Genomic DNA, 14454 nt, shown 5'->3' with positions numbered 1-14454 from the left:
ACCCCCCATACGTCTCACGGCTTTATTTCCCACCCCACCCATAGACTTGCCCCTCCCAGCAACACCCCTCCACTCTGCTGGTGATTCCCTTCCTGTAACTTCCACAGAATCATCCAACACAATTCTTCCCACAGGCCTCCGTTTCTGGAAGCCTCACCCTTCTTACTGCCCCCCCCCCCTTCACACCACCTCCGCAGTCCAGCCTCCGGTTTGCGTCAGAGTTAATGGTGAAATTCCTCCCCCCCCCCCCACACCACTAGGCAAACCTTCCAGAGGAACCCAACTTAGAGGATGTGTGGCAGGGTAGGGTGGGGGTGGGAGGAGCAGAGGAGAGAATCAGCCAGGAACACTCACATTGACCGCCTCCTCCAGTGCCAGCCGCGCCCCCCACCCCCGCCCCGGCCCCCACAGCTAGGCAACTTAGAGGAGGGGAAGAAGCCAATAGGGGGTTTGGACGTTCACCTCCGCCTTCCCTTAGACCTAGCCCAGGGAGGTTCCAGGGGGTCCTTTTCACCTCCCCACTCCCTTAACTCTATAGGTCAGGGGGTAGTTGGCTTTTGATCTATGGGCCCTTCTGTCACCATCAGGCACGGTCGGGACCGAGCTCTGATAAAGCAAGTCCCTGTCCCTTTAAGAACACCCGCGTCCACGCCTGCCCAGCCCCGCGCGATAGCACTCTGGAAGTCGCCGCGGCAGGGAGCGGGCGGGCGGGGCAGGGTTTGTGAATGGAGCGACAGAGGGGGAGGGGAGGAAGGGGGAAGGGCGGCGGGGGCGGTTCCCAGATCTGGGCCTGTTCATTGGGGTCCAGGCGGAAGCGGGGTTCAGCTCTCTCTGTTTGTCTCTCTCTCTCACACACACACCACAGTCCCCGCTGCCTAAAGTCTCTTGAAGCCTGACATCTCAGGCCTGACCAACACACTTCTTCCCCGACCTCAGCCTTCTTGAAGGGAGTAGGTGTGAGTGAGGGGGGTGGACCCCAGTCCTTGAAACCCCAGGTTGAGACCTCTATAAGCCTCGAACCCCTGTTCGCCACCACCACCTCCGCCCAACGTCTCCCAGAGCCTGAGTTCTTAACTGGAATGCCCAGGACGCCTGAGTCCTGATGGGCTGGCTTCGCCCCCACCTCAGCCTCAGAAGTGGGGGGCAGCGATCGTGCCCCTCCTGTGTTTCTCTCCTCCCCCCCCCACCCCAACGCAGAGCGTGGGCCTGGGCGTGGGCCTCGGTGCAGATGGCATTCGGGCCCCAAAATAGCTCCACCCCACCTCTCCCTCCCTCGCTTCGGCGCAAAGTGGGTGAGGTGAGGATGCCGGGACGGGTGCAGACCGGCACTGCACCCCGAGGGGTCGGCTCCCTACGGGGAAGGCCGGTTACGCGTTCCGGAGTGCGGGAGGGGGCGGGGAGTGGGAGGCCCTCAGGCGATTCCCCCTACCCCCATTCGGGAGTCCAAAGAGTTAACGGGAAAAACGCCCCCAGGCCCCAGTCACAACCCTCTCAGGACGTAGGGAAGGGTCTTCTCCAGCCCCTTCCCAGGACTCTTCACACCCAAGGCTGGGAGATTCCTAGAGCTCGCCGTTGTCCCGATGGTCAAACCCCCTTACCTAAATCTTACATGCTCAGGGCTTGGAGACCCCTCCCTCTGCACCCCTTTTTGAATTCCGAGCCTAGTCCACGTCCCTGAGAACCCATAGCCCAACCTACCGCACAGGACTCCTTCCAAGTACCCTACACGATTCATTCGAACTACCCAGCCCAGCCCCTTCCACACCTAATAACCTGGTCTACACAGACTCCCCAGTCTAGATTAGGAAGCCAGATAGAGCCTCAGATCCCTGCTGGCGTCCACAAGGGCCTCCGCGTTCAGCCACGTCCGTACGACCCCCAGCAGCGGCCACCAGGACCCCCTGAGAACACAGTTACATCTGCATGGATCACCCCCTCAGGCGCCCTGACGCGTCTACAAGGGCTAGCTCCCCTCTCAAAAGTCCAGCCGCGTGTACTCGGGTCACCCCCTCAGGAGCCCAGCCGCATCCACACGGACCCCGAGCTCGGTCCGGGTCCACGCCGGTCCCCAGCCCCGCAGCCTCGCCTCCTACCTCCAACGCAAAGTAGAGACATGTCTCCGGGGTCGCCGGCGGGCCGGCTCTGTCAGGTAGAGTTTAGCGGCCACTGGGCTAGGGCATGGCCGGGACTGCAGCCCGCGCTCAGCTCACGCCGGGGCCCGGCCTCCGCCGCCGGCCATCTTGGTTCAGCACCGGGGGTGCGGACAGCTCCTGACGTGGTGCTGATGTCGGGCTGGCGGGCGGAGCCCAGGGACGCCTGATGGGGCGGGGGCGCTGCAAGCTTGGGGGAGCTTTAAAGGGCCGGAGCCGGGTGGGGGGTTCCCCGCCCCCAGGGCTCCCCGACCAGAGGGACAGAGAGCGGTCCCACTCTGGTTCCCTACTGGTTCTGTGTGCTTTCATCTCTCCTGGAGTCGCTCTGTGGGTTCTCTGGCTCTCTCTTGAGTCCTTTGCTGTCTCTCTGCTTTCCCTCTATTCCTCTGTCTCTACGTCTGTGTCTCTCATTGCCTGTTTCTCTATCTCTTTCTCTCCCTGTGTCTATGTCTTCCTCTTTTTGTCTCTCCATCTCTTTTGTTCATGTGTGTCCCTCTGAGCCTCTCTCAGTCCAGTCTCTCTGTGTCTCTGCCACTCCCTGTCTAGGTCACCTTCTGAGTATCTGTTTCACTCTTTAAGCCCCTCAGCCTGTGGATCTTTGCACATATTCAGACTGGATCCCATCCTTCACGCCCTTGTGTAACTGGCAAACTCCTATTCATCCATCAATATCCGGTTTGAACATCTCCTCTTCCAGGAAGCTTTCCCTGACTCCCCCACACTGATCCTACCTTCTGAACTCCCCCAGCCCCTAACTCTTCCCCTGACTCAGTCCTCATCCCAACACATCTCTGCTCTCCAGGCCTCCCCACTTACCTAGCTGGGCAGTTCCATGTGGGTCATGTTCCTGTAAACCTGTTCACCGTGTATCTCCAGTGCCTAGAACAGCACTAGAAGCTGAGCCCCACAGAATCCCCTGCCCCCAGCACACATGAAGGAGCTTCACAAACAGAATGTACATGGAGTTAGTTGCAAGTGAGGCCCGTGCTTAAAAGCCAACTCTGCCTCTAATCTCTAGCATGACCTTGGGCAAGTCATGTGACCACTCTATGCCTCATTTTCCCAATCTGTAGAATGGGGACAATAACAGGACTTGCCTCACAGAATTGCAGATGTTATGTAAGCTAACACCTTAAAGAACTTGGAATAGTAATGTATATTGTTACCCATTGTTGTAACTCTCACTGCTTTTCTAATTTTTATTACGTATTGATTAGGCCTAGGTAAGGAATAAGGGGCAGCAATGACAGGCTTGAATAAAGAACATTACCACCACAGTCCAAGACCCCATGGGCCTCTCCCCTATTTCGTCCCTCCCTTCAGAAAGAACTACCCCAAATTTTCTTCTTCATTCTCCTACTTTTTTTACAGTTTTACCACAAATTTATCAACAAACAATGCACAGTGTAGTTTTGTGTGTTTGGGGACTTTATGTAATGAGAATAAAATGATCACATATTTTACTAACCTGTTTTGTTTGGTCAACATAATTCTGCTGATATTCATCCACGTTTCTGTGTGTGCTGTAATATATGCATATTTCACTACTCTACAGTATCCTCTTGATTTACTATACCTTTGATTATTTATCTATTTTCCAGTTGGTGGACCTTAAGATTGCTTCCATTTTGAGTTTATTCCAAAAAAAAAAAAAAAACCCACAAACTTTTATAATCATTCTCAGAAATGTAGGCTGGTGCACATGGGTAAGATGGCTGGATTGTAGGACACCCACATGCTCAGCTTTACAAGATAACATCAAATTGTTTTTTGACATGCCTCCAACTATTTTTATCACACTCGCACCATATAAGCATTCAGTTGCTCCACACCCTTATCAACACTTGGAATACTCCCAGTTTTTGAATCATGCCAAAATGGAGGGGGAGAACTGTTGCTTCCTTTTGGTTTTGATTCCTTTCTTATTGCTCACGAGGGGGAACTTTTCATGTGATTATTGGTTTCTTCCTAGGGTGAAATGCCTGTTCAAGTTTTTAATCTGTTTTTTAAAAGATTTTGTTTATTTATTTACTTGAGAGAGAGAGAGCACACATACGAGGGGGAGAGGGGCAGAGGGAGAGGGAGAGAGAGAATCTCAAGTAGACTCCCCGCTGAGTGCAGAGCCCAACGATGCAGGGCTCGATCTCACAGCCCTGAGATCATGATCTGAGCTGAAATCAAGACTCAGACACCCAACCGACTGAGCCACCCAGATGCCCCAATAGTCACATTTTTAAAAATGGATAAAAAAGGGTGCCTGGGTAGTTCAGTCAGTTAAGAGTCCGACTCTTTTCTTTCTTTCTTTCTCTCTTTCTTTTTCTTTCTTTCTTTCTTTCTTTCTTTCTTTCTTTCTTTCTTTCTTTCTTTCTTTCTTCTTTCTTTATTTCTTTTCTTTCTTTTTTGAGTCTGACTCTTGATTTTGGCTCAGGGAGTCTACTTGAGATTCTCGCTCTCTCTTTCCCTCTGCCCCTCCCCCCCATATATTTTCTCTCTCTCTCTCAAATAAGTAAATAAATCTTTAAAAAAAAATAAAATGTGCTGTCATTTCCTACTGATGTGCGTTCTTTAACCATATTACATATGAATCCTTTGTTGGTTTAATGTGTGTTGTAAAAAAAAATCTCCAATTTTGTGGCTTGTTTCCATTCTATTTCTGGTATCATTTTCTGAACGGAGTCTCTCAATGTTTTAAATAAACTTTTTATTTTGGAAAATTTTTAGACATACAGAAAAGTTGTAGAGGCACTGAACTGTAAAAAGGTACAGAGTATTTTTATATACTCTTCACCTAACTTGCCCTAATGTTAACATCTAATGTGGTTACAGGATATACATGTCAAAAGGAAAACATTTACATTGGCACTTATTATTAACTAAATTGTAAACTTTATATATCACCAGTTCTTCCACTAATGTTCTCTTCCTAGTCCATGATCTAATCCAGGACCTTACACTGCTTTTAGTCATCTTATCTCCTTGGTCTCTGCCTATCTGTGAGTTTCTTAGTCTTTCCTTATTATTCATGACCTGGACACATTTAAAGAGTACTCATCAGGTATTTTGCAGAAATTCCCTTGATTTGGGTTTATCTGATATTTCCTCATTATTAGACTGGGGTTATGGGCTTTGGGGGGAAGATTGCAGAGATGGGGTTCTCTCATTGTCACCGGAGTTCCTTGATGCCCACATGATATCGCAGGGGATGTTAACCTTGATTGTCTGAGTAAGATGCTGTCTGCCAAGTTTATCCACTGTCAAGTTATTCTTTTTCTCTTTCCCTACTCTGCTCTTTGTAAGCAAATCACTAAGCCCAGCCCACCCTCAAGATGAGGAAATTATGCTCCATGTCCTGGAGCAGGAGTATCTAGGAAGCTCTTAATTTTAAATTCCTTTTTTTATTGCTGTAAAATACGCATAATAAAATTTACCATTTTAACCATTTTAAAGTGTACAATTCAGTGGCATTTTTACATTCACAATATTGTGCAACCACTAGTTCTATCTAGTAATAAAACACTTCCATCACCCCAAAAGGAAACCCGTCCCCATTGGCAGTCACTTCCCATCTCCTCTCCCTCAGTCCCTGGCAACCACCAATCTGCTTTCTGTGTCTATGGATTTAATTTAAAATTCTTCAACTTAACCTATCTTTTCCTTTGCAGGAAAGAAAATAAGATGCTTTTATTTCCTCCTTACCAATTCTTGGGCCTTTCATTTGTTTTTCCTGCCTTATGGTGCAGGCCAGTACCTTCGGTACAATCTCACACACCATGGTAACTGACATCCTTGCCTTATCTGCCCATCTTAAACAGAACATTTCAATATTCACCACTAAATATATCTGCTGAGGTTTTTTTTTTAAGATTTTATTTATTTATTTATTTATTTATTTATTTATTTATTTATTTATTTATTTGAGAGACAGAGAGCAAAAGCCTGGGTGAGAGGGAGAGGGAGAGACTCTGAAGCAGACTCAGCACGGAGCACAAAGCCCCAATGGGGAGATGACAACAGAGCCTAAACCAAGAGTCAGATGCCTAACCTACTGAGCCACCCAGGTGCTCCCCCCCACCACCGCTAGAGGTTTTTAATGGAAAAATCAAGTTAAAGTGGTCCACTTCTCTTCCCCATTTGCTAGGATTTTTTGCTTTTATCACACGTGGGTGGTGAATTTTAGCAATTACATTTCCTGAATCAATTGGGATGCCTATATAACTTTTCTTGTTTAATCTCTTAATGTGAATTACATTCTCTCAATATGTTCGATATGCATTGGTCTCTCCTGTTCTGCCCTCTTTTACCCACATGTCATCTCCCTCTGTCAAAGTCTCTGATAAACTGATCATTCAGATCCAATTAATTTTTAAGCTCCACTGTCCCATTTTGCCCCCACCAACAGCTCTGCTAATTCCAAAGCTATTTATTTGAGCTATCCCAACCCTCCATTTAATTATGCCATGCTGCCTCCATCTTTCTCTTGCACTCTTTTTTCTGCAGCTCCCTCTTTCCCTGGCTCCTCTTACTATGCATCTACACTCAAATCTTCTGCAAACTCATACTCACCCTCTGTCTTTCCATCTCTCTTCTCTTGGCTTCTGATGTTTCATTCTCTTTACCATCCTATGAAATCCACAGAGAAGTCACTGAAAGACAAATAATGGGAGACAAGTACACAGACTGGTGAGAAGTACAAGTCCTCCCCCCCTCCATGCACACACAGGGGAAGAGACCCACACACACCAAAAACGAGCACATGCACACACACAAACACACACACATCTCCCAACCAATGAGCTCCTAGCAATCCCCAGGGGTCCAACTTGCCCATCTCCTATGCCAAGAGCTTTAGATGAGAAAGTTCCCTCTCCACAGCACCTATTGAGTTCAGCTTTTTTTTTTTTAAGATTTTATTTATTTATTTGAGAGAGACACAAGGAGAGAGGGAACACAAGCAGGGGGAGTGGGAGAGGGAGAAGCAGGCTTCCCGCTGAGCAAGGAGCTTGATGCGGGGCTCGATCCCAGGACCCTGGGACCATGACCTGAGCCAAAGGCAGACACGTAAGGACTGAGCCACCCAGGCGCCCCTGAGCTCAGCTTTTTAATGGGGAATGGGCAGAGCTTCTTCTAGAGCCCAAGCCAGGGCAACCGTGCTTGGTCTTCAAAGAAATTCCCAGTCCTTACTGGGTATATCTGACGTTTCTTGTACTGTACAAAGTTCCACAGAGGGGAAAGATATAAATCAGATGTCAGTCAATTTGTTCAGCAAGCATTTGTTGGCACTATCTGGATGCTGGGAATTACTCTTATCACCAGGTTCTACAGAGTGACATGGTTCCTAGCACAAAAGTTGGAAACAAACAAATAACCATGCACAGAAGAAATCAAGGAAAATTATGAGGAAAATAGGAAGGGTCCCATGATAGAGAAGAATGATGGAGGATGGGATAACTGCCTTGTGGAGGAGGGAACACATGAGCTGAGACCCAAAGGAGGTGAAGGACCAGGCAAAGGGAGAGATGGGGGAGAGGCATTCAAGACAGCAGAGCAGGTGCAAAGCCCTGAGATAAGCCCATGCCTGGTGTATTGGAGGAATATCAGGGAAGCTGGTGTGGCTGGAACAGAGTGAGAGAGAAGGGAGATGGGTAGGGGCTATGAGGGGCTTGGGGGTGTGGGTAAGGGTCTAAGACAGAAAGAGAGGCCCAACTTGCCCATCTCCTATGCCAAGAGTGAATGGGAGGGAGAGATTGGGCCTCCTCCCTTTGGGGAAGAACATAGGTCCAGCAGGACCTGAGGCTCCATGGGCATCTTATTGTCACTGAGGCCTCATTCTCACCCATTTCTCCCCCACCCCCGGACTCCTCACTGATGCCCCACCTGCACTGGTGGGGGGTGACCCCCCTGTGCCAAGAATGGTTTCAGCACACAGTAGGCACTCCATAAATGTGAATGAGCTAGTATGTCAGAGGGAGGGAGGGAGGGAGGAGGAGGAGGTGGGCAGGGGTATGGGGGTACAGGCCATGTAGGGTCTCTCTCCTGGCCACAGGAAAGAGTGTGGGTTTTATTCAAAGGGCAATGGGAGCCGTGAAAGAGGGCTTTCAGCAGAGAAGGGACATGATCTGACTTACTCGGCCTTTTGGCTAAGATCAAGTGAAGAAACCCTGAGGAGGGGTGCCTGGGTGGTTCAGTCATTAAGCATCTGCCTTCGGCTCAGGTCATGATCCCAGGGTCCTAGGATCAAGCCCCGCATCAGGCTCCCTGCTCAGTGGGAGGCCTGCTTCTCTTTCTCCCACTCCCCCTGCTTGTGTTCCCTCTCTCGCTGTGTCTCTCTCTGTCAAATAAATAAATAAAATCTTAAAAAAAAAAAAAAGAATCCTGGGGGAGGTTGGTGGGGGGATGGGGTATCTGGATGACAGGCATTAAGGAGGACACGTGATGTGATGAGCACTGGGAGTTATATGCAACTGATGAATTACTGAACTCTGTATCTGAAACTAATGAGGTACTATATGTTGGCTAATTGAATTTAAATTAAAAAAAAAAAAGAATCCTTCTGAGACTGCCAAGGGAGCAGGAGTGTAGGTGATGGGAGGCCAGGGCAGCATCCCAGTGGTAGGTGACAGGGCCTATGGGAATGAAGGGATGGTTCAGGTTCATTCTGGAGTCTGAGCCTTAAGGACCAGCCAATGAACTGGACATGTGGGGGTAAGGGAAGAGAAATGACAAGAATGAGTCCAGATTTGGGGGTCTGGGAGGCTGAGTGATGGTGGAGCCAACCACCACACTAATGGAGAAGTGGCAGATCTCAGGGTGAGAAATAGATCTGTGCTTTGGACTTGCTAAGTTGGAAATGCCTGCAAGGCACCCAATGGGAATACCCAATGCAGTTTGGATATTTGAGTCTGAAACTCAGGAGAGAGGTTGGGCTGGTGATACAAATGGATAGGATGAATATGAGATGGGGTATGGCCACTTGCGGCCAGAGTGTAGACATAGGGTGAAGAGCCACCTCGCTCCCAGGACCAAAACCAAGACTTCAAACCCAGGGGTCTACCTTTCACATGTTTGTCCATCCTCAACTGTAGTCCCTGTTAGCAGGGCAGCAAGCAATGGTAAGTGCAGGGAACATGGAATTCAGAGCCTTTGGGACAGCCATACATTCTCATCTTCTCCCCACATTTCTGTTGCCAATGGCCTTGGGTACTGGAGTGGGGTGGGGAGTGGAGGAGTACTGAAGGAGATGAAGTAGATAGAAATAGGTGATCCTGCATTCAAGGTTCTCCTGAATGGAGAGGGAAAGAATATTCACGTGGTTCCAGAAAGCCTACTGTGTGCTTGGCAACGTGCTGAATGCCTGATAAATGCTATTTCCCTTAATCCTTTGCAAAGTAAGGTGGGCAAAATAGTATGCTCATTTTATAGACAGGAAGACCAAGTTCCTGAGAGGTTGGAGGGATGTGAAGTGAAGTTGCACCAACTCTTATAATAAGCCATTTCTTGGGGCACCTGGGTGGCTCAGTCATTAAGCGTCTGCCTTGGGCTCAGGTCACTGGGATCGAGTCCCTGCTCAGCGGGAAGCCTGCTTCTCCCTCCCCCTCTCCCCCTGCTTGTGTTCCCTCTCTCACTGTCTCTATCTCTGTCAAATAAATAAATAAAATCTTAAAAAAAAAAGAATAAGCCATTTCTTAAATACAGATGTTCATGTACTCATTCATTAAACGAACACAGCCAGGATCCATACCCACATGCATGTAATACCCAAAGTCTGGGGGCCCATCTGAAGTCTGGAAGGGGATGTGGGGCAGTAGAACCAAATTTCTAAGGGCAGGGCAGGGGCAAAGGAAAGGAGAGGGATTAGGGGGAAGGAGGCTCTGACTGGGATGTTGGGAAAGGCTTTCTGGAAGGATGGAAGCTGGAGAGTGAGGACATCTCGCTAAGGACAGTGGGAATTGGAGGAAGGGCATTCCTGGCAGAGGACATGGTGAGTACAAATGCTCTGAGCCTGTACCTCTTGCTGGACCTACTTGGGGCCCTCAGGCCAGTGATCACAAAGAGAAATCAATGAGGGCAATCTTGGTGTATCACTTATAAAATAGGAATTAAAAAGTAATTATTTCCTAGAGAACTAATGGGACGAGGGCAGTGCTGGCCCTTGGCAAGTTCCCAGCCCTGACCTGCAGGGCTCTAGTAAGGGACTAACTCAAAGAGGTGAGGAGTTGGATTGGCTTGAGAAGGCCGGACAATAAAAAGAGATGAACGGATCAAGAGATGAGACAGGTCCAGAGGAAGGGGGGCGGGGCTCCAGGCTCGGAGGCCGGGCTCAGCCCAAAGTCTCTAGAGTAACCAGCAGGTGGCAGCACTGGGCCAAAGGGCGATCCCAAGGCTGAGGGCCACTTGCAGGCGAGAACCCTCTCAAGGGGAGCCTGGCGCTACGCAGAACTCTACAAATGCTCATTCATTTAATCCTCTTAACCGATTTTACAGAGAGGGAAACAGAGCAAAAATGTGAGCCACGTGCCCAAGGTCACACAGCAGGTGAACGGCAGAGTTGGGATTCAACTCCAGGCAGCCCATTGAGGTCCTAAATCCCTATACTCCCAAATCCCCTAAAATGATAGTTTAAAACAAAACAAAGACTTCCTCTCAATAATTATTGGGCTCTTCCTGTATACCTTACATGCCATCCCCCCAAGTATGTACAATCATTTCCATTTTACAGATGAGGAAAACTGGAGCACAAAGAAATGATTCTGGAAGCGAAGGTGGTTCTATGTCCAATGTGAGAATGCCAAGAGTATGTGAGGCTCGTCCACCGTTGGCCCTGGGTCCAGCCCAGGGGAGGGATCAGGAGGAACCTAAAGCCTCTGCCCTCTCCAGCCTCTAGTCCCCTGCTGCCACCACTGTCCCCAAACAAGTCCCTCCCTGTGCCCCAGCCCAGGGCTGCACCCTCATTCATGCCACCCCTTCGAATCTTGCTTCCCCACTACAGATCGACTGGAGACCAGTGGACTTGTACCCATACATGGCAGGGTGGAGGGTATGGGCGGCTAAGAACATTCGACAAGGGACCTTGATGCTGTCTGTTTTGACAAGTGGGAAAACTGCAGATCAGAGATGCCCAGGTATTTGCCCAAGCTATACAGTCAGTATGAAGCACAGCTGGACTTGAACTCAGGGCTTCAGCCTCTCATGCTTCTAGGACTACCATTAAAGGCACTGTCAGGCAGGGCTGTGTCAGCCCCTCATGCCCAGCGCTCCCAAGTACTCTGGGGTCCTATGAAAATGTTGAGACTCAGATATACGCACACTGATTCAGAATGCAAAAGGAGAACTGCAAAGTCCAAATGAATCAATGTTTAATTATGTTCAGGAACAGGATGTCAACTTTACTGGGGTTAAAATCGATGCATCAGAAAACAGGTCTGGGGTTGGATGTGGTCTCCCTGGGAAGACCCCAGCTGGGTTACTGCCAGCTGTCTACTCAAGAGAGCTACCTGTGGCCGGCCAGTCGATTTCCAAAGAAAGATAATAAATTACAAGAATAGCTAACCAGCTGAGAGTTTAGCTGGATCCTGCTTCATGCTTTAAATCATTTAATTTCCACAGAGACCCTACCGGGCAGAGGCTGTTATGATAGGGGTTCAAGTGATGGGGAAAGTGAGGTACAGGGCAGCCACACAACTGGGGAGGGACATAGTTGGGATTTGAACCTGGTCTGCACCCTTGACCCCTATGTCGTCCTCAACTTTGCGTTTCCGGTCTGGTCATTAGTGGAATGGGAGATGCGAATACAATGGTGACCGTTTGATTTGGTTCAGGTCTGGATGGAAGGACATGGCGCTGCCTGGGGTGGGAAGCCGGGTCAGGACTCATCTCTGTCCCCTCTGACCAGCTTCCAAGACTGCAAGCCATCCAGGCAGGTCACCTCCTGCTCAAGAAACATATGTCAAGCGGAATAATGAATGAATGAATCTGGTATTAAAAATTAGGGAGCGCTCGGCCCTCTTGAGAACACTGAGCTAGGAGCTCCTGAAGGCAGGACCGCTGCTGGCCTGGGACAGGGTCTGGCGCACAATGTACACTCCACACACCGTGTGTGGGAGGAAGGAAGGGACGCACGTCATTTCTGAAGATGACGTGCTCAATATTGGTTCGAAGCACCCACTTCATGGTCCTCTGCAAAAACCAGGGACCTAAACGGGTCCAACGAGCGACCTCCCTCCCACTCGCTCTCAATCTAGGACCCGCCCTGAGGCGGGGTTGGGGAGTGGCCTGAGGGAGAGGAAGGGGCGGGAATTTGTATCCTGAGCTACCATTGGGTGTCCGCCACGCCGTCTCGTCCAATCCGTCTTGGGGGTGGAGTTTAGGCGGATCCGGTGCAGGTGGGAGCAGAGGGGAGGAAATCGCCATTTCTGGCGGCGTCTTTGCGTTAATAGGGTGGGGGTGCGGGAGGGACTGAGGGTCCTCGCAGAGGACGGGATTATAAACAAACAAAATGCAGCCTCCTCCACTCACAACTCCCCTCCTCCCCGCGCCGCGTCTTGATTTTTTTGCAGAATGAACTGATGGCAAGCTGGCCACCAGCCGGACCAGGCTGCTCCCGGCTAAGTGTTCACGAGCCCAGCCCCTAAAACTGAGGGCATCTGGATTCAAATCCTAGGTCTGCCACGTGCTGTGTGATCCTGGGCACGTCACTTACCCTGTCAAGTCCTGTTTCCTTACCTGTACAATAGAATGGGTAGTGACATGTGTTAATCTTATAAAATGCTTGGAACCAGCTCACGGTCGTTTTTTACAGTTCGTGTTCCATGTCCCCTCTGTTCCCACACTCTCCACGGGTCCCCATGGCCTTCAGACTAAAATCCACACATCTTCCTGTGACCCGGAGGCCCTATGTGGCCCAACTCCCACCAGCCTCCCTGGCCAAACCTTTTTGCATTTTCTAGTCACCCCACCCAGACACTGTGGTCTTGTAGTCTTCCAACACAGCCAGTCTGTTCTGGCCTCAGGGCCTTTGCACATGCTGTTCTCCCCCACAGGAAGTGTCTTCCTCCTCCAGCTGCTCCTTGCACCGTCCCATACTTGCGCTCAACTCCTCCTTCCTCCCTCGGGTTCTGACTCAAGTGCTGCTTCCCCCAGGAAGTCCTCCTAGATCTCTCCAGATCTGGTTGGGACCTCCCTGTTCCAGTCACAGCTTTCAAAGGTCTCAGATGCATGGACCTCCACCCACAAGCAACACAAATCAGTCCTCCTCCATCACCACTACACCACCAGGCCCACAGGGAGTGGTTAGTTGTTTTTCCTCCCATGTATCTCACCTGGGGAAACTGAAGCTCCACTGCTGGGAGGTGGCTTGGACCAGGCCCAAGCATCTCTTTGAGGCAGAACCGTGTCATCTTGGCCTCATTTAACCCAAGCAATACATTCCAAAGCAAAAACATTTGGCACCTGCTGCTTCTGCTCTGGGGGGAGCGAATTGGAGCCACACCCTCCTCCCAGGAGACCCCTGCTGGCCCCCTGAAGAGCACCCAGGTTGCTCTCCTCCAGGGCATCTCTATGCTCTACCTCTCCTGGCCCCTCATCCATGACCTTTTGGGGAGTCTGCATCTGGTTCTGACACCCCCCAGCCTGGGGACTCCTCGGGAATAGGCTAGGGTGAGGTTGGCACAGAGGATTTGGCTGGAGGTGTTTGTCAAATTAATGAGTACATCATCTGCCTGATGAACTCCTGTGCACTCTTCAAAACCCTAGCTCCAATGCCTCTTTTTCGAGGATACCTTCTCTGTCTCCCCAGACAAAGCCCTCACTCCTCTACTCCCAACTCTTCCGGCTCCCAGACCCACCTCCAGCCCAACCCTGACTCCCCAGGGCTGGGGGACATCCGTGGACAGCTCTTCCTCCTGCATACTGAGGTCTCTTTGGGAACCAGACTGGGACCTCTTAGGGGCACAGAAGAGTTGTCAGGAAGTGTTTCTGGAGGGGATGAATGAACAAATGAATGATGAATGAATATTGCAGGGCCTGGAGTCAGATGTCCTGGGTTCATATCCCGGCCAGGGTGCTGAACACTCAATCTGCCCCTTGACCTCTCCAAATCTCACTTGCCCATTTATTAAATGTGTTTACTCAGAGACTTTGTCCCAAATTGTTGCAAGGGTGAAATTAACTAACACATAGAGTGTACAGCCCCCGGGGGCTCAGGCTCCCTTCAGTCTCAGACTGGGAGTGATGTGCACCCAGGACCAGCAGTTTTGTTCCCCCTCCCCAGCACCCAGAACTAGTGTTCTCAACACACATGCTTAATGGA

At 50.1% G+C, this 14454-nt stretch overlaps 1 protein-coding gene across 1 annotated transcript in view; it reads right to left on the bottom strand.

Moving 5' to 3' along the window:
* UNC13A (unc-13 homolog A) overlaps positions 1–2242 on the bottom strand; it is a 60769-nt gene extending 58527 nt beyond the window's left edge. The window contains exon 1 of the mRNA XM_045863848.2: positions 2094–2242. Within this exon, the coding sequence (XP_045719804.1) occupies positions 2094–2115 (22 nt within the window). The 5' untranslated portion in view covers positions 2116–2242. The remainder of the gene's footprint in view (positions 1–2093) is intronic.
* Between the last annotated feature and the right edge of the window lie 12212 nt (positions 2243–14454).

The sequence above is a fragment of the Mirounga angustirostris genome, unplaced genomic scaffold, assembly GCF_029215605.1.
Source record: "Mirounga angustirostris isolate CCGP_5_RB_7025 unplaced genomic scaffold, mMirAng1.0.hap1 SCAF_1, whole genome shotgun sequence".
Classification (NCBI taxonomy): Eukaryota; Metazoa; Chordata; class Mammalia; order Carnivora; family Phocidae; genus Mirounga; species Mirounga angustirostris.
The sequence above is the reverse complement of the archived record's forward strand: the minus strand, read 5'-3'. Positions and strand labels throughout refer to the sequence as shown.